Source organism: Leptonotus elevatus, chromosome 15, assembly GCF_054856555.1.
Source record: "Leptonotus elevatus isolate MCC_2025b chromosome 15, RoL_Lele_1.0, whole genome shotgun sequence".
Taxonomy (NCBI): Eukaryota; Metazoa; Chordata; class Actinopteri; order Syngnathiformes; family Syngnathidae; genus Leptonotus; species Leptonotus elevatus.
In genome coordinates, this window is record NC_141253.1 from 12508687 (window position 1) to 12533643 (window position 24957).

General features: G+C 38.7%; 2 protein-coding genes and 1 non-coding gene across 7 annotated transcripts in view; 2 read left to right on the top strand and 1 right to left on the bottom strand.

Moving 5' to 3' along the window:
* LOC147161959 (calsenilin-like) overlaps window positions 1-24957 on the top strand; it is a 42739-nt gene that overhangs the window by 338 nt on the left and 17444 nt on the right. The window contains exons 1-20 of one of the 5 annotated variants that reach the window (XM_086096440.1): window positions 2491-2785; window positions 4536-4634; window positions 5300-5464; window positions 5534-5651; window positions 5759-5937; window positions 6011-6116; window positions 7745-7869; window positions 7947-8062; window positions 8248-8350; window positions 8426-8542; window positions 8618-8763; window positions 9351-9546; window positions 9640-9765; window positions 11582-11745; window positions 11821-12001; window positions 12177-12302; window positions 13011-13138; window positions 14166-14379; window positions 14490-14740; window positions 16472-17260. In XM_086096440.1, the coding sequence (XP_085952566.1) occupies window positions 2656-2785; window positions 4536-4634; window positions 5300-5464; window positions 5534-5651; window positions 5759-5937; window positions 6011-6116; window positions 7745-7869; window positions 7947-8062; window positions 8248-8350; window positions 8426-8542; window positions 8618-8763; window positions 9351-9546; window positions 9640-9765; window positions 11582-11745; window positions 11821-12001; window positions 12177-12302; window positions 13011-13138; window positions 14166-14379; window positions 14490-14740; window positions 16472-16606 (2925 nt within the window). In that variant the 5' untranslated portion in view covers window positions 2491-2655 and the 3' untranslated portion in view covers window positions 16607-17260. Of the gene's footprint in view, window positions 1-2490; window positions 2786-4535; window positions 4635-5299; window positions 5465-5533; window positions 5652-5758; window positions 5938-6010; window positions 6117-7744; window positions 7870-7946; window positions 8063-8247; window positions 8351-8425; window positions 8764-9350; window positions 9547-9639; window positions 9766-11581; window positions 11746-11820; window positions 12002-12176; window positions 12309-13010; window positions 13139-14165; window positions 14380-14489; window positions 14741-16471; window positions 17261-24957 lie in introns of those variants that run through there. The other 4 variants (XM_086096441.1, XM_086096445.1, XM_086096442.1 and 1 more) reach the window with 4 other exon arrangements.
* On the top strand, window positions 11102-11173 carry trnag-ucc (transfer RNA glycine (anticodon UCC)). Its single transcript has one exon. It is a non-coding gene; the product is annotated as a tRNA-Gly (tRNA).
* On the bottom strand, window positions 18057-23642 carry trim69 (tripartite motif containing 69). Its single transcript, XM_086096446.1, has 6 exons — window positions 22688-23642; window positions 21538-21633; window positions 20886-21119; window positions 20360-20382; window positions 20171-20286; window positions 18057-18717 (listed from the first exon to the last, which is right to left on the bottom strand). The coding sequence occupies exons 1-6, from the start codon at window positions 23318-23320 to the stop codon at window positions 18173-18175; spliced, it is 1647 nt and encodes a 548-aa protein (XP_085952572.1). The 5' UTR covers window positions 23321-23642; the 3' UTR covers window positions 18057-18172.

Below are 24957 nucleotides of genomic sequence, written 5' to 3' on the forward strand. Positions count from 1 at the left end.
CAAATGAGTATAGGCCTACACGTTTGCAATGTGCATACTAAAGGGCTAAATTTGTTTGTTTGTTTGTTTGTGTCCTTTTTCTGGTCAAAGTCACTAAAGGCTATCAAATATTGTCCTGAATGACCTTACAGGAGTGTGTACCACTGCAATGTATAAAAAATAACAGCCTTGCTTCTTCTTTCTTCTTCTTGTGAATTCCGTCCGTCTGGATGCCCTGTGTTACAATTCTGCCTCTCGCAGGGCAGTTTTAGTACTACACCAGACTGTTGGTGATCTGGAGTACAACATACACTTTAAGAGAAGTAAGCACACTTTTTTTCCTCATATGTGTGGGGTCTCTCAAATTTAAAAAATTGGTTCAGATGTATAAAAATTTTTTTTATATAAATGTCTATTGACAGACAATCTTTGCAGCTATGAGTTAATCAGCATCTAAAGACTGCCATCTCAGGGATATCCCATAGGCCAAACAATTACTTTGCCAATTATGGAGTCTCAAGCTGTTTTGGGGTTCCTTTCCGCTCGTGACTTCCTGTAAGTTCCAACACACAGCACCACTCTTCACCACAGTAGTTGCCTGGAGACTGGAGGTCACCGAGGCCAAGGCTGAAACAGTGGTGGGTGCCTGTAAAATGCCTCTGGCTTCAAAAGTGCACTGCTGAGTTGACACTCATTTACACTCACCATTTGCATGAGTGAATTCACAGGGGGGGAAAAAAAAAAGGCCCATTGCAATTTTTTTTTTCATTGCTAATTTCCACCGTCACGGCACACTGCAAATGAGATATTTAACAGTGGGCTTCTCTGCTTGAGTAAAGGGACATGATGTCTTTATTCGTGCAGGGTGTGCCATCAGAATACAATAGCCACGTTGGCTAATTTAGCATACCCTACCACCGCAAGTTAGAAGACACAAATGGTCAAAGAAAGACGGCCATCAGTACACTTTCAATCACTTCTGTGAACAATCGCTAACAAGCTCATTGCCTCCCACATCACTCACAAAGGCACAGCCACACCTTTTAAAGTCACACACATTCAACGTCCCACTTATATTCTATTGTGAAACGTGGACAACAATAATGCCTGCACCTCACATGCACATTTTGCTGTTAAGTAGTGCAAAAGCAGTTTTAATCCAATTATTCAATTAATTGATGAAATAATTGGTAAAATAATCAACTCTTAATCAATCAGAGTGCTGCAACTAGACTATAAAAATAACACGAGGTGACAATACTGCTCTGCAAATGAAATCTTTTCCCCTCTGCATTACGTTTGTTAGGCGTCCTCAAAGGGTGAGTATAATTTTACTTCATTTTAATTTAATTACACACATAGTTCCCATCTTTTTGCGCTTACAGGACAGTTATAATGTTGCCTGGACAGTTTACATACAACATTAACATTTTTTAATTCAGCAAAACAATTCATTATTTTCCATATTGTGCTACAGTCATGACTTACCCCCCCCCCCCACACACACACACACGTATGTTTAATGTTCAGTGTTTTGAACAAAAAAAAAAGTGTAAAATTAGACACAAAAATAAGAAATTTTAACAAGCTGATATTTTAAAAGGACACAATAAAACAATTAATAAATAAGAACCACAGAAAACAATATAATGAAGACAAACCAAGGGTTCTTTTTAACCTGTATTTCTTGTACAAAATGGTCCATTCAGATATTATAATTGTATTCAATTATGAAATCAAATACACTTATAAAAAGCGGAAACAATATCAAATAACATGAAACAATGTGATAATCAAAAATACATTTATTAATGTGTGAACTTAAAATAATTCCTGCATCAAATTAAGCCCAGAGTCTTGAGTGCTGTTTACTAACACAAAAATAACTACAGGTAATACATTTTATCACAGGAAAAACGATGGAGAAAAAAAAGTCATCTTTTGGTAAAGTAAGGCATCAACATAGTTTTTTTTAATACTTAGTTGTGAATTTCGTTGTTCGGTTTCCTTTTCTACTTGTTGTGTACAGGTCAGTAACTGACATTTGCCTTATTGCCGCCAAGTGGCAGAAAACTCTATTGTAACCGAGCAACTCATAGATAATTATAACAGCTCCAATGCATTGAATTCATAACATATTATTTTATGCAGCCCAAGGTCGGCATGCGAACGGTATGGCTGCATGGTTAAGAACCACTTATTTATTTACTTATTACTATATGAGTCATGGTTTCACCCTGGCCACCCCAATGAGAAATTTCTGGCTACGCCCCTGCCCACGCAGTATGTCCTTTTTTTAAACTGCTGGTTAAATTGTGCTGACACCAAATTCAGTATTTTGTTCATATGATATTATTGTCATTAAAATCTTGAATTGTTTGTTTTAAAATACTCGTCTGACATCAGTCATCTGACAGTAGGTGAGTGACATCAGATGTGTGTGTTTTGCAGTGAAGGGTGGCGTGCGTATGTGTGCGCATGTGTGTGTGTATGTGTGCACTCAGTCCTGAATGTCCACTAATCTCTGCAGCAGAATGGAGACCTGAAAGAGAAAAAAAAAAACAACACCGCTGTTTTAAAAAAAAATCACACTGTCGAGGAATTTTTCACGTCAATTTTCCTCCCTCAGCAGTCTACATTTTATTTGATATCAGCTTGATTTTCCATTTTAAAATAATGTTCTTTGCTTCTGCATTCCTATTTTTGTTCAGTCTGCGGGTCTCTCATACGGCTGATTGGGAGTACGCAGAGGCAAAACTTCAACATGTGGATGATGAGATTGACTACAAGGATCCCTGCAAAGCTGGTAATAGCATTTGATCTCCTCTTTGAGTCTAATGTGTATTTTTTTTTTGGTCTTACATTTTGTCAGACATTGCATACTTTAAGACCCACTCTCTGGCATTATAAACTAATAATAATGCACAATAATAATCAAATATTTTCCCTCGTTGCGGAAACATTATGTACTTTACCTCCATTAGGTACACCTGCACAATCTAATTAGATCTTCTGTAAGAAATGTATCACACATTTTGCATTTATAAAGATGATTAAGTTTTGATTGACCCTGTAAGTAAGTGTGCATTGGGTATTCATTTGAAACCGTTTAAAATTGTGGTTGTAGTTATATAGAGAAGCACTGCATAATACTGGGCGTTATTTCTAACAGTTTGTAGATAAGCAACATACTAAAAATGTAATATACTTTGTTGACGATAATAAACAAACTTAAATTGATATTTTCTCTGAATGTAGCTCTAACATTAAGTCATACATCTGACATTTAATAATAGTAACATTATTCAATAGAAACTTACTTACGGTAGTCACGATTCTATTACTATCAATTAAACTAGTTAAAGTACAACAAATTATTTTAAGGTCTAATAGGCCACACAATTAATTAGTCAATTACGGAGTCTCAAGTTGTTTTGGGGTTCCTTTCCACTCGTGACTTCCTGTAAAATCCAAAACACACCAGCACTCTTCTCCCCAGTAGTTGCCAGGAGACTGGAGGTCACCGAGGCCAGGCGGGAGCAGCGGTGGGTGCCTGTAAAACTCCCTCCGGCTTCGAGGCATAGGGCGCGCACGGCAGGACTAAAAATAATAATTTACGCTTTTTATTTGCATGAGTGAATTCACTTTTTTTTTTAAATGGTCCATTCCATCTTTTCATTGTGATTTTCCACCTTTCCTAAGGCTGTTAACGTGCGCTGCAAATGGACTATTGGTATTACTAAAGCAACATGACGTCTTTATTCTTTCAGGATGTGCATTCACATTAGTGGAACACACAGAAGCACACAGAGTGCGCTTACACTCGCTGAACTTTGTGTTAGGGCCAAGTGCATAATCTGACATCCGGTTTAAGAAATTCTGTCAAAAATCATAATGCTCAGTCGAATTAACATTCAGAAAATCATTTGCATATGTATTTTCTTTTTTTCAAGATATTTTAACAGGTCATTTCCAAAATCCACCCACATTCTATCATCTCCACACAAAACAAATTACAGTTATCAAAAGTTTATACACATACTTTGGTATAATTTGTAACATGTGTACCATTCTTTAATGAAAATAAGATTAGCAGGCCAAACCCATTGATATTTTTTGCATTAATTTACATTATTGGCTTAAGTGTTCAGCGTGCGCACGTCACACAGACAAACCCTGAAAACAGGTGAGCTGTAACGTTACCTGAGCCCTTAAGTACTGTGATGTCATTTTCAGTCGACAGCAAGTGGCAAAATGGCCGCCCCTTGAAATTGACAAACATGGGGCAATTTTTACTGCTTAATTCATATTCCATAAGCACAATATTAATCAGAATGCCCAGTTTCAACTAGCGGGAACTATAATGTATTATTGTAGTAAAAATATTTGACTTTAGTTCCCTTTTAAGAAAATACAACAGTTTGTACTTGAAGTACAGTACATAGTCACACTGAGTGGTGTTTCTAATATTTTGCTTCTAAGAGAAAAAATGTGCCGAATGAAGTATCTGTTACTGTATATGGGTCTAATATAAATCCTTAATCTTGCCCTTATAGCTGCCTTTTTGGGAGACATTGCCTTGGATGAAGATGAACTCCTCATGTTTAAAGATGCCCTCAAAACAGAAAATGCCCGACTAAATCAGACAGCATCAGGTATCATAATATTTAGGGATACCACAATACTGTCAGTTGAATGTAAAAATGTCAGTAAATTGTGTTATTTATATGTATAGTGAATTATTTTTTGGTGTTTTTTAATTTTAATTTTAATTTTAATTTTAATTTTAATTTTAATTTTAATTTTAATTTTAATTTTAATTTTAATTTTAATTTTAATTTTAATTTTAATTTTAATTTTAATTTTAATTTTAATTTTACATTTTATTTCACATTTTATTTTTATTTTTATTTTTATTTTTATTTTTATTTTTATTTTTATTTTTATTTTTATTTTTATTTTTATTTTTATTTTTATTTTTATTTTTATTTTTATTTTTATTTTTATTTTTATTTTTATTTTTATTTTTATTTTTATTTTTATTTTTATTTTTATTTTTATTTTTATTTTTATTTTTATTTTTATTTTTATTTTTATTTTTATTTTTATTTTTATTTTTATTTTTATTTTTATTTTTAAATTCTTAATTTTTTTTTCATAATCAAGTATCAATACTTGGTGTTGCGAGTACTCAAATATTGTGACTACTCAAGCACTTGCACTTGGTCTAAGCATCCCTACTACTATTTAATGTTAGGCTGTGATTTTAGATCCGGTTGTGTAGAAATTCAGTTGCTGATCCCTTTTACACTCTCTGCAGTTAACATCACTTCCAATGAAATCAGGAGTAAGAGAGCAGCAGTTAGGCAGAGCGACCGTCAGCATAACAGCGGAAGGAGGAGGAGGAGGAGGGCAGCCACCTCCAGATCGGAGCGGATTTGGCCCGACGGCGTCATACCGTATTTGATCAGCGGTAATTTCAGCGGTAGGTTCTGGCTGGAGATGCCTGCCACATCTTGAAGCAATCAAACTCTGATTCTGAGTTTCTTTGCAGGTAGTCAGCGGGCCATTTTCCGTCAGGCCATGCGTCACTGGGAGAAGCACACTTGTGTAACATTCATGGAGAGGACGACTGAAGAGAGCTACATTGTTTTCACATACAGATCTTGCGGGTGAACTGGATGACCTCTTGCTTATCTAAATGGAAAGCGGGGCAAGTTTTTGCTGTTTAAAGATGCAGTATAGAGACTGGGGCCCTGATCAGTGTCTCCGCCTGCAGGTGTTGTTCTTATGTGGGACGGAGGGGCGGTGGTCCTCAGGCCATTTCCATAGGGAAAAACTGTGATAAGTTTGGCATTGTGGTTCATGAACTTGGTCATGTGATTGGTTTCTGGCATGAACATACGAGGCCAGACCGTGACAAGCATGTGAGCATCAACAGAGACAACATTCAGCAAGGTGCGTAATGAAGGTTCGAGTGCAATAAAATGGACCTTCCCGCTTTGTCAACTGACTTTCTGCACATCAACAGGACAGGAGTACAACTTCCTGAAAATGGAACCGGACGAGGTGGACTCACTTGGTGAGGTGTACGACTTTGGCAGTGTCATGCATTACGCCAAAAACACGTTCTCCAGGTTTGTGCAAAATTCTGCTGAATATTACTTAAAAAATACTTTGCTCTCCATGTACCACCATCGTGGCCAACATTAAAGCTACTCAACGCAGAAAATTCCATTTCCAATTGCTACTGCCACCTGTTGAGGAAAAATGAAACTGCACACACCCTTCTTCACGTACACGTGGACTTGACGTCACAGCTGCAGACAGAGGGCGGCAAATTTGAACCCGAATCCAGTCTGAAAATTATAGTATAGTACCCATTGTGAACAGCTAATGTTAATCCACTAATTAGAAGATGCTTCAGTCATTAATGGTCAAATCAAAAGTTAATTGCAAATATATTTTTGGCTAAATTGTTACAAAAAGCAGCTTTAAAAGACAAGGACGTATTTGCTATTGTTTAGGGATAGGTGGATCCCGATACCAGGTATCGGTATCTGACCTTATTTCAAGGTATCGGTATACCAGGAGTGGCTGCCCTCTTGTGGCCGTTTTACAATCACTAACTAGAAATTAGAAGAATATAATATTTACATTAATTGAATTTTAAAGAAAAATGCTATATCGGGATTTTTCTTTAAAATTATACTTGTGGCTGTTGGGATCGCATGTTGTGTGATTTCTTTATTATTGTAATCCCTTCCTAGTACTAATGTTGAGCAAAAAATGAAAGTGATCGGAGAAATATGGGCAATATGATTTAATTTCATGTATAACAGAACATATGGTGTTCCACAGGGTTCTATTCTGGGGCCTCTGCTGTTGTCATTCTGCTGCCCCTGAGTACCATCTTAAAAAAAAAATATATATATATATATATATATATATATATATATATATATACTGTTTTGGTTGTTTTAAAGTGCTCTATAAATATAGAGTTGAGTTGAGCGAAGGGAGTCCTAACTGCATGACTTACAATGTCAAGTTGAGCAATTCTAGTCCAGCACAGCTATTTAGCAACAGTAAAGGAATGCCTCCTTAAGTTGCATGGAGATGGGGAATCCAAGAACACAACCCTTTCTGAATTCAAGGTGAAGAGAGCCAGATTCGATGAAAAGGCTACTCTCCCTTTTCATTTGGTTCACGAGTACCTACAAACTATGTCTTGAATTTGAAAAAAAAAATCACATTTGATTTGTCAAAAAAGAAGGTTTTGGTGAATCCGAAAAGGAAAATGGTGGGGCTCTGTACCTCCAACAACTGATCTAATATAATGTAAACTATGTACAGTATTTATCTTCATAGACAATTTTCACTCCTTTCATGTCTGTCTGGTACGAGTTTTTTCCCTTTTTGCTTTCCTGTAGTTTTTTTTTGTTGCGAGTCATGTAGGCAAAGCCAGGCTAAATAAAAGCTTTGTTGAATAATTTGAGCTGGAGTGGCCGTTTTTACCTCTGGCATTCAGGAGCGCGCTCCACTAAACTGGCTGGCAAAGGCCAAAAGCCTCCATTCAGAACCCTGTGTGTGCACATGCCTGCCATTCATGGGCATATCGCCATGGAAACCACACGAGTGAGCCCTGAACCCACTGAGAGATTATCAAAAGATTATCAATAACTCAACAAGGGCTTATTGATCAGTATTTTGGTGTGATTGTTATAATTACTCACTTTATTTATTTATTTATTTTTGGACACAGAAGTGTGTTCTTGGACACAATCTTGCCCCGTTATGATGTGAATGGAGTCCAGCCCTCTATTGGACAGAGACTCAAGCTTAGCAAAGGGGACATTGCACAAGCACGAAAACTCTACAAATGCGCAAGTGAGATGCATTTGTTGTACTTTTTTGATATAACAACATTCTTAACATTCATACAACTAAATTAATGTTTATGACAGGATGCGGAGAGACTTTGCAAGACAGTACTGGAAACTTCTCCTCCCCTGATTTCCCCAATGGCTACTCTGCATATGTTCATTGTGTGTGGCGGATCTCTGTTACACCTGGAGAAAAGGTGATAACACACTGTATACAGTATAATAACATTTAATTTGACAGATAATAATCATCATTAGTTCACAACATTTGGTGTCAAGAATGAAAGTGCAATTATTTTTACTTCCATAAGAGGGAGACATCCACAGTCAAAAAAGTGCAAAGTACAGTATTGCAGTAGCATATCCTCTTCTTCTCTTTTAGATTGTTCTGAATTTCCCTTCCATGGATGTCTTCAAGGGTCACTTATGCTGGTATGACTACGTGGAGGTTCGAGACGGCTTCTGGAAAAAAGCTCCCCTGAAAGGTTTCTAACTGTGAAGAAGTAAAGTTGTGATTCCTGACTCACTTTTTCAGATGGTAATGTCATATGCTCTGTCAGGTCGTTTCTGTGGTGACGCAGTCCCAGATGCCATCATCTCAAGTGACAGTCGACTTTGGATTGAATTTAGGAGCAGCAGTAGCTGGGTGGGAAAAGGCTTCTCGGCCGTCTATGAAGGTAAAGCGCACATGATGCGGCCGCACTCGTTATCTTCTGTGAGGTTGAAATGTCACATGCCACTCTTGTGTGTAGCTGTCTGTGGCGGTGAGGTAACGCATGATAGCGGCCAGATTCAGTCCCCCAATTATCCCGATGACTACCACTCCAACAAAATGTGTGTGTGGAAAGTCACAGTGGCAGAAGGTTATGAAGTGGGTCTCTCGTTCCAGTCGTTTGAGGTAAAATCCAAAGATACACTTTTTTCCCCCCAAAACTCAGACCACTATTTTATTTATTCTTGCAGCAGATTAAAAGCCTTTAAGTCTGACATCTAAATATTAACTCATTCACTGCCATAGACGACTACAGACGTCAAAAATTCATGTGAATTATTTTTATTGGTTTAACAAATTTTTATTTAATTTTATTTTTTATGAAAACCTATATTTTTTAATTGTACATTAATAACAGATATAAAATTATCATGCAATTAATTATGATTAAACTCCCTTTATTTGTATTTTTATTTTTTAATTAGGCCCGTAAGGCGATTATTTTTTTATTGTAGTTAGTCACATGACTTCACAAGTTAACTAACGATTAATCACAAATTTTATATCTGTTCTAAATTTAAAATATATTTTTTTCTAGGTTTTCATACTCTTGTTAGCAAAAGTGGATTTTTTTTTTAAAACTAATAGAAATAGAATTAATTTTTGACGTCTATAGCCGTCAATGGCAGTGAATGAGTTAAAGTACAACCCATGCACTGTAGTGTACCTCATTCTTATCATGACTCCTTTTCAAATGTTGCTTTTGACTGCAGCTTGAGAGTCACGACAGCTGTGCCTACGACTATGTGGAAGTGAGAGACGGAGGCTCGGCCCACAGCCCACTGCTCGGCCGCTTCTGCGGCTACGACAAACCACGTGACATCAAAAGCAGCACGAACCAACTCTGGCTCAAGTTTGCATCTGACGTCTCGGTCATCAAGGCCGGATTCTCTGCCACTTTCTTTAAAGGTTTTTGTCATGCATGCCAATCATTGCTGCTACTTTTTTTTTTCTTGCAAAACAAACCACAATCTACTGTATTCCCTGCTGGTCACTTTTCAGAGATGGATGAGTGTTCCAAACCCGACAATGGTGGCTGTGAGCAGCACTGTCTGAACACTCTGGGCAGCTACAGATGTACATGCGATCCTGGATATGAACTGGCCACAGACAGGTCAAGCTGCGAGAGTGAGCACTCGACTCCTAATAATTTCTGGATGACAACGAATGTGCAAATAACAATCAAAAGCTAGCACAAAAAGACCATACACGTTTGTAGAATTGTAGTCAATGAGTATTATGTTCCTGAAAAGAAATGAAGTACAGTATTTCTTAGGTCAATATATCTGACAAAATTGAAGAATATAAAGATAATAGGTACTTAAAACATGAGCGTGCACGCATTGCTTGTAGACCTATGCAGTCCTTTGGTTGGCGTGCAAATCTGGGGAGTAAGGCCCTGGCTGCAGAGTGCAGGGGCTCAACGTGTGGTGGACTGGACTTAAAACGTTTGACTCCACATACAAGGACTCACAACCTATTGACAATTCCGAGATGACGTCACAAGTCAAAATGGTCAATTTGATGAAAGAAATTTCTCCTAAATGGTTAAAAAAAAAAAAAAAAGAAGAAGAAAGAAATATCTCCGCTCATTGAAAAGCATTGGACTTTGGATCATTGTAATTTGATTTCTGAGGATTATTTGGATTTTAAAATGTGATGAGATGTCGTTTGACTACTATAACAATCACGGGCAAAAGCAATGCATTCCGCCGTTAGTTTTCACCGTACGAAGCATTGCGTTGCATTGGGGAAGTATCAGAAATGCCCGGATGTTTGGAATTGTCAATAAGCACCTTCCTCTCTTTCTATTCTGTGTTGAAATATTCCTACTATTATACTATTTGTATTTATTTTGGCGGCTTTAAAGAGACTTGTTGTTTTTAACACTTTGTATATTATTGAGCATCGAAAATTACAAACTCATACAAACTGACCGAAACCTCCAAGAAGCGCGTCATCTGTTGGGGATATGTGGTACTGCTCCCATCCTTTCGTAGAGGAATTTTTTGTGACGCTAATGAACGTCGACGCTCAGGACGTGCTTCCGTGGCTCTACGATCCTCAATTCCCCACGAATGGACGTCAAAATGTCCTTTTTGACCACTTCCGTCAAAGTTTAGTTAGCTCCTTCGGTCCGCACCGACTGACAGTGTTTATTTTCGATGCTCCATAAAATAATAATAATAATAATAATAATAATAAACGTCATAAGGCATCATTACATATTTTTTTTAATATTCCAACCATTTTGTTAGGTTTAAAAAAAAAATGCTTAGAATCCGAGTAAGCGGAGACAAACGTTTAGGTCCACGCCACGTTGAGCCACGCATCAATTAAGTTAGAATCGCGTAATGTGCGCTGGTCATTAACGCAAGAGCAAACGGAGAAGTATGGCGCCTTCAAACTACGCTTTGCAGTAAGAGGACTGAATATCAAACACGAAGAGACTCGCCACAGTCGAGCGTTGGTGGTATAGTGGTTAGCATAGCTGCCTTCCAAGCAGTTGACCCGGGTTCGATTCCCGGCCAACGCAGCATGTTTTTAAATTTCTCAATTGGAGTTTGACATACGTTTATTTTAAAACACAGCAAGTCATAACCACAACAATCAGCAGCACATGACTAGATTTAAGTTGAAATTCAGGAAGTCTGCTTTATTTCTATGGCACAAAAGGGTTAAAAACTGCTATATTCACCACAAGAGGGAACTATATCCTTATTAAATTTTAGCTGTGGTCTCTCTCAGACTTTTTGTGCAATGATCATTTTAATCGAGTTTGTTTAAACCTTATTTCTATCACTTACTGTGCAATCTTCTGTATCTAACTCAACAACCACAATATTAAGCGCTCTCATCTGTACTGCATCACAATGAGCATGAAAAGCATGAAAGTGTTTATGTCAGGAGACATCAATCTAAAAGTACCATTTCCTTCCACCAGCAGCAGCCTGTGGTGGCTTTATCACTCACATAAACGGCTCCCTCAGCACCCCCGGGTGGCCTAAGGAATACCCATCCAACAAAAATTGTGTGTGGCAGCTGGTGGCGCCCATCCAGTACCGCATCACTCTGGTTTTTGACGTGTTTGAGACAGAAGGCAACGACGTAAGTATGAAATAGATTTACTGGCTTGACAATGCATCGCATGTGTTGAAACTAATTTAAGTTCGCTGCCATCAGGTGTGTAAATATGATTACGTGGAGGTACGCAGTGGCGCGAGCGCAGAATCAAAGCTTCATGGCAAGTTCTGCGGAGCGGACAAACCGGAGGCCATCACCTCGCTGCACAACAACATGAGGGTTGAATTCAAGTCTGACAACACTGTTTCCAAGAGAGGATTCAATGCTCACTTTTTCTCTGGTAAGATTGACAAGTTTAATAGATAAACTACCCTAAGATATGTACCATAGATTGATATTTTCTTTTTTTCCTTTTCTCTTTTAATGACAGCACATATTTTTACTATAAACTCCGCCCTCTTTTTTTATATTAAATGATCATACCGTATGTTTAAAATGTGTTCCTGTGTTTGCAGATATGGACGAGTGCTCTCAAGAAAATGGCGGTTGTCAGCATGAATGTGTGAACACCCTGGGAAGCTACAGGTGTCAGTGCCGCGGCGGCTACACGCTGCACGACAACAAGCATGACTGCAAGGAAGGTGCATGTGTGTGTCTCTGATATCCACTGGGGTTTTCTTTTAACCACCTCCAATTGCACACAAAAAAAGTAGACTCCATTTTATATCCCGATAACGATACATTTCCTGATCTTTTTTTTTTTTTTTTGCATTCAATTTACATTAAATTAATGGAAATGTTCTATAATCTTTCCTCTATTATTGTAAAATCCCATGATCTCTTAAAAAAAAGAGGGCGGGGGGGGGGGGGGGGGGGTATTATATAGAAGGCATCATAAGAAATGGAAATTTTTCACATTGTTTAGATGTTTACCAGTACCTAGACAGTACCTGAGGGTTGTGTAAAAATTAATAAATAAATAGCTATACAGTACGTCATCACAAAATCATGAGTCAATAGAGCTGTGCGGTATGGATAAAAAAATAAAAATAAAACAAAATAAAAAATAAAAAGCATATAAATGCATCTTTGGGAGCATGGTAATATTTAAAATAGAACAAATTTATACCTTTTGGGGAGTAAATGAGTTATTTATAAGTTTAGGAAAAAGAGCATTTTCCATTGTAAAATCATCAGTGATTTTGAGGGTGTGAAGAAAGAAAACCACACTTCCTTTGACCTCTGGCAAACGTAAATGTTGCTAAGTATAGGAAAAGAGGAAATAATGCAGCCGCCAAATGACAACGTTCACATTGTGTTGTTGTGAAATGTTGTCTGTCTTTTTCCAGCGGGCTGTGACCTGGTGGTAAACGGCGCATCAGGCACAATCAGCAGCCCCAACTGGCCTGATAAGTACCCCAGCAAGAAGGCCTGCACCTGGACTGTGTCCACCACTCCTGGCCATCGAATCAACCTTGTAAGGAAAAAGTGTTCTACAATGTAATTAACTCATTCACTGCCATTGACGGCTGTTGATGTCAAAAAATCATTTGAACTATTTCGATTAGTTTAACATTTTTTCCACTTTTGTTAACAAGAGTATGAAAAATATTGTACATCTAGAACAGATATCAAATGTATGATTAATTGGGAGTTAACTATTAAAGTCATGCGATTAATTACAATTAAAAAAAAATAATCGCCTGATGCGGTTAAAAAAATAAAATAAAAGATTATTAAAAATTAGGAGCGTCAGGTGATTAAATTTTTAAAATTGTAATTAATTGCATGACTGCACGAGTTAACTCATGATTAATCTCAAATTTTATATCTGTTCTAAAAGTACAATTTAAAAATTGTAGGTTTTCATATTCTTGTTAAAAAAAGGGTAAAAAAAAAAAGTTAAACTAATAGAAATAGTTCAAATGAATATTTGACGTCTATAACCGTCAATGGCAGTGAATGAGTTGATGTAGCGTGTCGTAAATTAACTCATTTACTGCCATTGACATGACATGCTGTCATCCATTAACTCATTCACTGCCATTGACGGCTATAGACGTCATAAATTCATTTAAACGATTTCTATTAGTTAAATTTTTTTTCCATATTTGTTAACAAGAGTTTGAAAACCTAGAATATTTTTTTATTGTATTAGAACAGATATAAAATTTGTGATTAATCGTAAGTTAACTTGTGAAGTCATGCAATTGCCTAATTTTTAATAACCTTTTTTTCTTCTTTTTTTAAATCACGTCAGGCGATTAAAATTTTTAATTGTAATTAATCACATGACTTCAATAGTTAACTCACGATTCATCGTAAATTTTATATCTGTTTTAAATGTACAATAAAAAATAATTCTAGGTTTTCATACTCTTGTTAACAAAAGTGGAAAAATGTTCAACTAATAGAGATGAATTTTTGACGTCAATGGCAGTGAATGAGTTAATGGTATTTTCTCAGCACGCTGTGCTTTTTCGCTATCCTCACAAAAACCTCAGGCCTTCAACGAGATCGACATGGAGACCCATCTGGAGTGCGCTTACGACCATTTGGAAATCTTTGATGGGACCGATGTCCATGCCCCGAGACTGGCTCGCATCTGCGGTACAAAGAAACCTTCCCCTGTCATCTCCAGTGACAACACAATGTTTTTACGTTTCTTCTCGGACAACTCAGTGCAGAAGAGAGGTTTTCAGGCCTCGTATACTGCAGGTGATAGAATGCTGTCAAACGTTTTCTGTTTGCCTCTGAAAAGAAGCATTCATTCCTCTTTTTTTTTCAAGGCTCCTCTTTTTCACCCTCTAATTTTGTGGTCATTCCAGAATGCGGAGGAAGCCTTCGTGCTGAGGTCAAGACGAAAGATTTGTACTCTCATGCCCAGTTTGGGGACAACAACTATCCTGGAGGCTGCGACTGTTTGTGGGTCATCTCTGCTGAGAAGGGTTACGGAGTGGAGCTTCTCTTTCAAGTTTTTGAAATCGAGGAGGAGCCCGACTGCGGATACGATTATGTCGAGCTCTACGACGGAGCTGACATCAAGTCCCCGAGACTGGGGCGGTTCTGCGGATCAGGGGTAAACTAACGCTAAAAATAGTAGCTTTAATCTTGTAAACAAGTTAGACAACCAACCACTGTATATCTTCCGTTCTAGATATACAGTATAGAGTCGACGCAATTACCGACACACTGAGTGACACAACCGAATTGACAGATGTTATGCTTTACTTTTTAGTAGGGGTGGGAATCTTTGAATGCCTCACGATTCGATTCCGATTTTTGGGCCTGTGATTCGATTCAGAATCGATTTTTGATTGAGAACGATTTTTGATTCAAAATTATTTGATTGACAATGATTTTTGCTTCAATCTATAGATGTGCAAGGAATTGTAATGATCTACTCCAGTCCGACTCACTAATGCTAATTAGTGCGCTACTCGCGGCACTTTTATCACTCAAAAGAACTTGATCGTGACTTTTTCCTTCTACTCGCTAATGTGGCTACAACTTAACAGTGTATTAGACCGAGTGGAACCACACTGCCCCTCGGCGGCCAAACCGGGTACAACATGAACAGCGCTCCAAATAAAAGCATACACAGACAAAGGCAAGACAGTATAAAATAATTTAAATAAAATCGATTCTAAATAGTACTAAATGAGAATCGCGATTCTTATGAGAATCTATTTTTTGGCACACCCCTACTTTTTAGCCACATGTTCATATAAAATTATAAATCTCGTTGAGTAGTCGTCAGAACCCCACACTATGCCCGACAGTCACATGACTAATAACGGCTCCTCTTGCGAACGTCACATGACCAAACCCAGAAAACAGATGAGCCGTAATCGGTCGTTACCTGAGCCATGAACAACTGTGATGTCATTTTCAGTTGACAAGTGCTAAAATGGCTGCCTCCTGAGTGGATTTTAATGCTTAATTTAGATCCCACCAACATAGTATTAACCGCAATCCCATGTTTAGACAAGTGGGGCAAATACAAAATTTTTATTGTGAAGAATTTTTTTTAGTTGACCTCCCCTTTTTAAAAAAAATTCTCAATCTTACCCTGTAAATTGCTAAAAATCGATTAATTAACATTCATTCACTGCCATTGACGGCTATAAACGTCAAAAATGAATTTGAACTATTTCTATTAGTTTAACATTTTCCCACTTTTGTTAACAAGAGTATGAAAACCTAGAATGTGTTTATTGTATTAGAACAGATATAACATTTGTGATTAATTGTGAGGTAACTAGTGAAGTCATGCGATTAATTATGATTATAAATTGTAATCGCCTGATGCCCCTAATTTTTAATAATCGTAAAAATAATAATAATAGTAATAATAATTTTATTTTATTTTAAGAATTTTTTTTTTTTAATTAGGGGCGTCAGGCAACTAATTTTTTAAAATCGTAATTAATCGCACGACTTCACTAGTTAACTCTAACTAGATTAATCACCCATTTTCTATCTGCTCTAAATGTAAAAAAAAACAAAAATCTAGGTTTTCATACTCTTGTTAACAAAAGTGGAAAAAAAAGTTAAACTAATAGAAATAGTTTAAATTAATTTATGACGTCTATAGCCGTCAAAGGCAGTGAATGAGTTCATGGATGACAGCATGTCATGTCAATATTTGTAAAAAAAATTAATAAAAGCCAATGTAGACCTGCTTCAAAAACTAGCATGACCTTAACATGGTGCTGTCTGTGGAATCAATAAACTCACCCTGCCACCATATGAGAACAATGCAGGATTTTGTAAAATTCTCATTCTGTGTGTTTTTCTTCCTCCTCAGGCTCCAGAGGAGATCTACTCGGCCGGAGATGCCCTGGTGTTGAAATTTCACTCGGATGACAGCATCGGGAAAAAAGGTTTCCACCTGCACTACACAAGCACAAAATTCCAGGACACCCTACATGTGAGCAAGTGACTCTTAAAAAAAAAAAAACTCGAACCTACATCCAGACTTAAAGCCAAACATTTTGTCTGCCACACCCATTCCAGCGAGGAGCAGACACTTGGAATTACACCACAAACCCACAAATGTACCACTCACATCTGCTAGATTGAAGTCAAGCAAACAAATGACATATTTACTCTTGAAGCTTTGGATGAACACCAAGGACTAGTTTTCAATAAGGACTTTGGGGAATGGACTCACATTAGCCTGTAATGAACTTTTGTAGCCTGATGAGGATTTAAAATGCAGATGTAGTAATTTTGCACAAACTAATGAGATCCAATGCAAGACCTGTATCATCCTGGTAACCAATATGAGAAACAATTGTATGATGTGTGTCAACTTTACAGTCAACTTTATTAAATAAATATTCCTGAATTGTGATGAATTGCATTGGATATCATTGGCTTTAGCAGAAGTGCTTAGTTAGTTAGTTAGTGTCAGTAGTTTTTCATCTTCGTCTGTCACTTTTTGTCTGAGGTCACATGATCGCTTGTGGTTAATGTTAATCCCACATTTGCTTTACTTGCAATGCACTAAAATTCCGTTTTCTTCACTGTACAAATAATATGCAAGCTCTTTACCTGTATAGAGATACCAATGAAAATATTCATATAAATAAATTGATAGGAATTTTTAATTTATGTAAATATAAATGGACAATACTTCTGAGAAGACCATATCATAACTATTTTCTTTATTAAAAATGTTTTTTTTAATGTAATATTCTAATTTCTTGAGATGTTGAATTTTGGGTTTCCTCAGTTGCAGTCAAATTGAAATCTAATTAAAAATATAAATAATAATGATGATGATGATTAACTGGAATTGGACTACGGAAATACATTAGATTTATATGATGGAAAATGTGGAGGTTTATAATGTTAATATAATAATAAATCTGACATTTTCTAAAATGTCAAACAGTATATTTTATTTTCCCTCTGAGTACCAAAACACACTAAGCAAATACATTAACTCATTCACTGCCTTTGACGCCAAATTTTTAATAATCTTTTGTTTTGTTTTTATCGTGAGTTAACGAGTGAAGTGACGCGATTAGTTACAATTAATTTTAATCACTCGACGCCCCTAATTTTTGATTTCTTCTTCTTCTTTTTTTAAAGAAAATATATTTTTTTAAGATTATTACAAATTAGGGGCGTCAGGCGATTAGAATTTGTAATCGTAATTAATCGCATGATTTCACTAGTTAACTCACACATTTTATATCTGTTCTAAATTCTAGGTTTTCATACTCTTGTTAACAAAAGTGGGCAAAAAATGTTAAACTAATAGAAATAGTTCAAATGAATTTTTTTCGTCTATAGCCGTCAATGGTAGTGAACGAGTTAATGAAACAATAAATCCATAATCCAACAAAACCACTCACGTTTTGGAGATTAGATTATTTATTACTATTAGATGTATTACAAATACTGTACATACGTGTCCATAGATCCAGTCTAGTCAGTCTAAAACTAGTGTCTCATTCTGTACAAGTTCTAAAAGAAACACAAAGACTTCACAGTCAATTTAAATCTTTGGCAAGAAAACTTTAAGAGGCTCATTCTCATGCACTTTGTCCAGAAAGCCCAAATTGAAGTAAGGAAAAAGTGTCTCGCTGAAGATCTCCCTGAACGTGTAAAGATGTGTCATGGTTTCTGCATTGTAAAAGGAAACCAGACCTCTTTTGTAGTCCAGGTACACCCCGATCCTGGCCAGCGGCTCCTCCAGGGACAAAACAGTGGGCGGGGACGTGCCCGCCATGTACTGTATGCCGTAAGAGAGTGAGAGGGTCCAAAAGCCGTTAGCTGGAAGAGCTTTGATGACCCCTTTTCTGGGTACTGACTCCCGGGCCACGCCCACGGTCCACACGGTGCTGCTGTAGACTTCGATCTCCCAGTAGTGTCGCCCGTGGGTGAAACCCTGGCTCCCGAGCAGCGACAGGGCGGCGTTGAACCTGTGCGGGTTGTCCTCCACGGCGTGGTTAAAGGTCTGGTAGCGAACGCAGGTCAGTGACGAGGTGAGACTGAGCCAAGGGTTGGCCGTGCTGGAGTTGAATGTGATGGCCGCAGGGACTACAAGGAAATGATGTCACATGGTAAAAGATTCAATGGTGCTAGTTAGTGATGGGAAAATGAAGCTTCATGAAGCACTTGTAATATTTTTTGACTCCTCTAGATGCCACTCTTGGTTGAAAGATGCAGTGGAAATGTAATCAATTTCCTTTGCACTAGCCTTTATATTTAAACCAAGAGCACCATCTAGGGGAGTCAAAAAAGATCACAAGTGCTTCATGAAGCTTAATTTTCCCATCACTAGTGCTAGTTGTAGTTTATAGATGGGCATAATAATACAGTTTTAAAGAACAATTGGAAGTTTAGCTAGTATGGCACAACAGCATTATTTTTGCTCAATACAATTCTGGAATGGAAACTCAAGAGATTCATCCAAATTAAAATATTTAATCATCTATTTTTTATTGCACTTGTCCTGGACCTGGAGCCAATCCCCGCTGACTTTGGGCAAGTCAGTTGTCAACAGAGGCGGTTCATTCTTTCATAGCTGATTAAGCAAATATGATCAACTACCTATCGCCATAGCGGGAAAACTACAGTAATCTCATATGGTTTCAACAATCTGTGTGTTCTGTTATTGCAGAACAAAAGTCATGTATGATTCGTTATAAAACAACAGAAATAAAGTGTTGAGACAGATCGTTCAATGGGTTTGTAGCAGTACTCGAGATCTTAACGTGAGCCAAATTGGCATTGCTTTGAAGTTCTATTATATATATATATTTATATTTTTATGTCTGATCTTTTGATTTATTGGGTAGCACGAAAAGTACTCAATTTGGTCAGTAGGTGGCAGTGTAAGACCACGGAGACCCGACAGTGTAGCTTAGAGCGCATGCGCAGCCATTTGCTCATAGCGGTTGAGGACTGTCAAACGACGACAGTGTTGCAGCCTCCTAACCTATTATTCGGGTAACTAGAAACCAGGTCGATTTTTATAGTCAAATAAGATTTCATCACATTTTGAAATCAAAATAATTGTCACAAATCAAATTACAAGTATCTAAAGTCCAATGCTTTTCAATGAGCTCCGCTTCTCTTCTTTCTTTCTTTCTTTTTTTTTTAAATAATGAGAGCTTCCTTTCACGTGTCAGACCACCATTTTGACTGGTGTGGTAATTGTGACGTAAGGTCGGATTAGTTAATGTAGTGGCACAATGACCACATTATTTTTAGGTTCAAAATGTAATCATTGCTCTGTATATGTACCAATAATGCTTGCAGTACAGCCTGCCTCTATGTTAATGATAGACAGGCAACGGTCAGATGAGTTTGTCTCCAGTTCAGCGTAATGAGGACAAGCGCTGTAAAAAAAAATGGATGGATGAAACAATGGTTGGCTAGATGGATGGTGAGTGCCCAGAATGCCGATTTCCCACCATTTACATGGTAGTGCACTTTTCAATGGCATTAAGTGCTTATTGAGGCTTGTAAAGAGTGTTAAGTGCAGTACCTGGATAAATACTGCTTTTCATGGATTTCCACACTCTGTACTGCAGGGGCCCCGCGAATCGTCCTTCACACAGACTGGGAGGTGTAAAAGCTGGCTTCTCGAACTTCAGCGAGGGTCTGCCAACAAAACCAAACAGACGCAGTGAAAACAAAGCCCCGGCAGCACGAGCATGCGTTTTCTCACACTCACCTCTGCAGCAAAACTTTGATGCTCTGAAAGGAGACAGGAGGAGGAGGAGAAAGAGCGGTGATTAGTTTTGTTGTATCTGACATGAGAGACGGCTTTTTTCCACATTACATCAACGTCTGCTCTCACGCGCTTTATCCCACCCAGTGGGAGCTCCCCGCGGCCGGTGGGGGAAAGTCCCGCGGCCGTGGCCAGAGACAGGCCCAGTGGCTCAACTAAACTCCTTATCCCCCCTGATCAACGAATGAGCTCACTGGTCTACATCCTGTCCAGAAGAGACTCTTTTGTTATCGGGAAGCGGGAACTACTTGACCCTTGAAATTGTGCGCATGCCGGAGTGTTTGGCTTCCTTCAGATCGTGCGCACACTTGACAGGAAAGGCAAAACAGTCCCGCCCAACTCGGTTCAATTTCATGTTCTTATGTCTACTCTGCTTCAAAATGAAAAGCTCAGCATTTTCCATCCGTAACCACCTCCAGAGCTGACTCAATACAAACTACCCGGCAGGGGAATTCCGTTTGACTTTTACCCGCAGTAGAATGAAGGGGTCCTGCTCCCTCAGCTTGTCCTCTGTCTCTTGGAGTGCTCTCTGCAGACGGGAGATCTCCACGCACAGGAGGGCCTTGTGCTCGTCCAAGCGGATCAGCTCGCGGCGCTCCTCCGTCTTCAGCTTCACCTGCAACATTTTCTCCTCCTGGTAGAGGAACTGGTGCAGGTCGCTGAACTGAGCTTCGATGCGCTGCTTCAGGTCAGCCGTGTGCTCCTGGGGAGGCGGCAAGTCGCAAGCCATGTTACTGAATATAATAACTAGCATATTTGCATGTAAATAGTTCCAGGACTGATGTCAGAAAATAATGTTATCAAACCCAACACACACCAAAAAAATCTCCTCCACTGTGGGCCCGACAATCAACCAGAATGTTAAGAAATCGGCCGGCATTTACCCTTCATTCCCTGAGCATCTGACAGTTCCTGCCAAAAAATAACATCGACATTCTGAAGCATTGGAGCAAACTTCCTATGTACCTGACCCGTCTCCATGAGCTTTTTCGAAGACAGTGCTGTAGAGCATCCCCCAAAAAAGTAATAGTGTGGATTTGAAATCAACTTTTCTGACACATCTTTTATATTTACAGGAATGTCACAAATACATGCCTCAAGAGTGCTTGCTGTCTTCTCACCTTGAGATTTTTGACTTCGTCCTCAGCTTCCCTGTCGCACTGCATGGCCGTGTTGAGCTCGGCTTTGAGGGAATCCATGGAGCTGTTCAGAGATGCCTAATTGAACGAGGAAGAAGAACCTTTTACTATCTTCTCACTGGGACAAAAGGGAGCAAAAAGATGGCAAATTTTCTTCTGCTGAGGTGAGCTGCTGAGAATTTGTCATATCTCCGCTGAATGTGCAGTGCAGGGGTCAGCAACCTTTATTATCAAAAGACCCATTTTAGGCCAAATAAATAACCCAATAATCTGTCTGGAGCTGTAAAAAAAAAATGAACATGAAGGAAGGAAACGCTGTGTAAGTGTTAGTCTCGTGTACTGAGGGCCCAAGAGCTAATTAGAGCGGCACCACAACACAAAAAATGCAGATGTTTTTTTCCACCTTTCGGATTTTGTGGTAATTTTTCATACTTGGTTTGTCATACCGTTTTAGACTTTTCTGACTTTCTGTCATAGTTCTGACATTTTTGGCAATTTTTGTAACTAGGGTAATTTTCTGCCTCTCTTCTTACTTTTTGGATATTTTATGGCTCCCCCCATGTCTGTTTTGACAGAAGACTAAATATGACACCATAGGTATAGCTAGAATTTCAATATGCACGTTTGGTATAAAAAAAAAAAAAGATTTACTTGAAAAAAAACCTAGTAAAGCTTTTTCACTCTGAAATTCTAAGTACATTTTACAATGAGAATTTTGAGTAAATTTTACTAGTTTAGGTATAAAATAAAACAAACTCAGGAACGAACTCATGACCTTCAGCTTGGGTGACAGCCACTCTACCACCTAAGCCATGCCACTCCTTATGTATGTGTTTGGTGGTGTCAGGTGGAATGCTCGTACCTCCAAGGCCGGTTTTGGACATACCAGCAATGCAGTATAGTGGTAAACAGAAAGAGTGGCATGGCTCAGGTGGTAGCATGTCTGTCTCCAAAGCTGAAGGTCATGAGTTCATTCCTCAACGCTTACATAGCTTGTAACTTAACTAGTAAAATGGACTCAAAACTCTCCTTGTAAAATTCACTTCGAATTTCTGAGTGAAAAAACTTTACTAGGTTTTTTGAAGTAAATATTACTCCCCATTTTTTACAGTGTACGTTCTTGTCAGCTCACCCTGTACTTGAGCTCTGCCTCTTGCACACACACCATGGTGTGGTTCCTGTGCTCCTGGGAGATTCCGCACACCAGACACACCAGCTCCTGATCCTCCTCGCAGTAAAGCTTCAGCTCCTCCCGATGTCGGCTGCAGCGCGGAGCCGGCGGGGGCGCCTTCTCCGGCGCCGCCGCATCGCCCAGCCTGGTTCCGCCGCCGCTCTCCTCCAGCCCATGACAGTAACTCTCCACAATGTTGGCCACGATGCGGTTGGGCCTGTAGCTCTGCCCGGGGTACACCTTCCTGCACTGGGGACAGGAGCCCGATGCCCCTTGACTGTGGCCCCTTGGCCCGGTCCAGTAGCCCTCAATGCAGCTGTGGCAGAAAGTGTGATCGCAGGGCAGAGACACAGGCTGCTTGAAGAGATCCAAGCAGATGGAGCAAGTCAGGTCTCTGCTGATTCTGTGTGCGGAACTTTTGGTTACGGGAGTGATGGCAGGAGGCTGGCGCTTCTCCATGGCCGTCGGCACGGCAAAGTCTCCTTCCTTGGCCTTCCAGCTTTTCCTCTCTTGCTTGACCCCTTGGTTGAGCTTCTCCACATTCTGCAGATACGCTGACTGGATTTTCTTGACTTCTTTCTGGTTCTTGCTCATGTCCGCCTGCTGTTTGTGAGCACACAATCTGTCGGACCTCTTCCCTCTGCGGCCTCCTTCCTGTTGACTGTGGAGAAGTGTGTGTGCGGGTGAGGGAGGCAACAGCCTCTCACATCCGTTGATAGTGAGGAATCTCCTCCTCCCTGCTAACCGCCTCCTCTCTCCAGACAGTCACAACACATCCAAGCCAGGAAACAGAGGCGGGATACAGTACTTGAGCCCCGTGTTTGTTTTCACCGCGTCTGGGCACCCGCTGCGACAAAGCTCCAAGCCACAACCCTCTTAATCGGCGGCAAAAAAATGTAAATCCACTTCATGTGTCTCTGAGGGCATTTCAAGATGAATAGAGTGGAAGCACTGAACAATCGTGTGAGATTGTCATCAGTTTCTGCATCAAAGACCAAGCACCAACAGGTTCTCACTTGAACTATACAGCAGCATGGACATTCCCTCTCCCTCTTTGTCCACATATAGCACATATTTACATTCTTTAGGAGCTTAGAACAGGGGTCAGCAACCTGCGGCTCTGGAGCCACATGTGGCTCTTTAGTCTCTTGTGGCTCCCTGTTGAGCTCTAAAGATTCTTGTAAAAAGTAATATTTTTTACATATTTATTTTTCAGATAATATATTATTTAAATTAATGAATGGTTTAGATAAAAAAGAAGAATTAAATATTCAATAAATGTCATCCAATCTTTTTAAGTTGTTAAAAAAGAGAGACGAAAGGTACATGAAAAAGTTTTTTAAATGACCTAAAAATGTCCAAAGAGGAAGAGGGAAAAGTGGAAAATTGCCATAAAATGTCCATGAAGTTGCCAAAAATGTAGAAAAGAAAACGTTCAAAAGGTAACCATAAAATGTCCAAAAACAAAAGAAGAAATCACGAAAATTACAATAAAATATTCACAACATTGCCAGAAATGTCAGAAAAAAACGGCAGAAAAAAATGGCAAAAGAATAGCCATAAAATGTCCAAATAAGGAAGAGGAAAAAGTAGAAAAGTGCCATCAAATGTCCATGAAGTCAGTGAAATACATTTTGAAAAAGGCAGAAAAGAAAATGTTCAATAAGTAACCATAAAATGTCCAAAAAAAGAAGAAATACCGAGAAAATTACCATAAAATTTCCATAAAATTTCCAAAAATGTCAGAAATATGACAACAGTCTAAAAATGTATGATAAACGAAGTATGAAAAATTACCCCCCCCCCCCAAAAAAAAAATCCAAAAAGGGAAGAAGAAAGGTAGAAGAAAATGAATGTGTACATATTGGATGCTGCTGTCATAATTTTGTGCAACTCTAATTCGAGCTCTTGGGCCCTAAGTACATTAGGCTAACAACACTAACACACTGGTTCCTTCTTCAAATGTGTTGCAGGACCAGGCAGATTTCTTTGTGATTTATTTGGCCAAAAATGTCTCTCTTGACAGTAAAGGTTGCTTAGAACATCTGTGCAGCAAACTTTCTGCACTGTTATTACTCACTGACACATAATGACAGGCCAGCGGAGGAAAACTGGCAGTCAGCATGTGTGTGTGAGAAGTAGCTCAGTTCCCATCCTGTCCTCGTGCGTGGGAGTATTGAAGGGCGGGAACAATATTGTTTACTGGGAGCCAACTGGTCATTAAATGTGTC

What these genes read in the sequence shown, in the direction of transcription:
- trim69 (XM_086096446.1), bottom strand. Translation starts at nt 23,320, where the DNA reads ATGAGCAAGAACCAGAAAGAAGTCAAGAAAATCCAGTCAGCGTATCTG. An exon ending in AGGCAGAGCTCAAGTACAGG is followed by an intron (nt 21,634 to 22,687) that starts GTGAGCTGACAA and finishes TCGTTCAATTAG; the next exon opens with GCATCTCTGAACAGCTCCAT. An exon ending in GAAAAGCAGTATTTATCCAG is followed by an intron (nt 18,718 to 20,170) that starts GTACTGCACTTA and finishes ATTTCCTTGTAG; the next exon opens with TCCCTGCGGCCATCACATTC.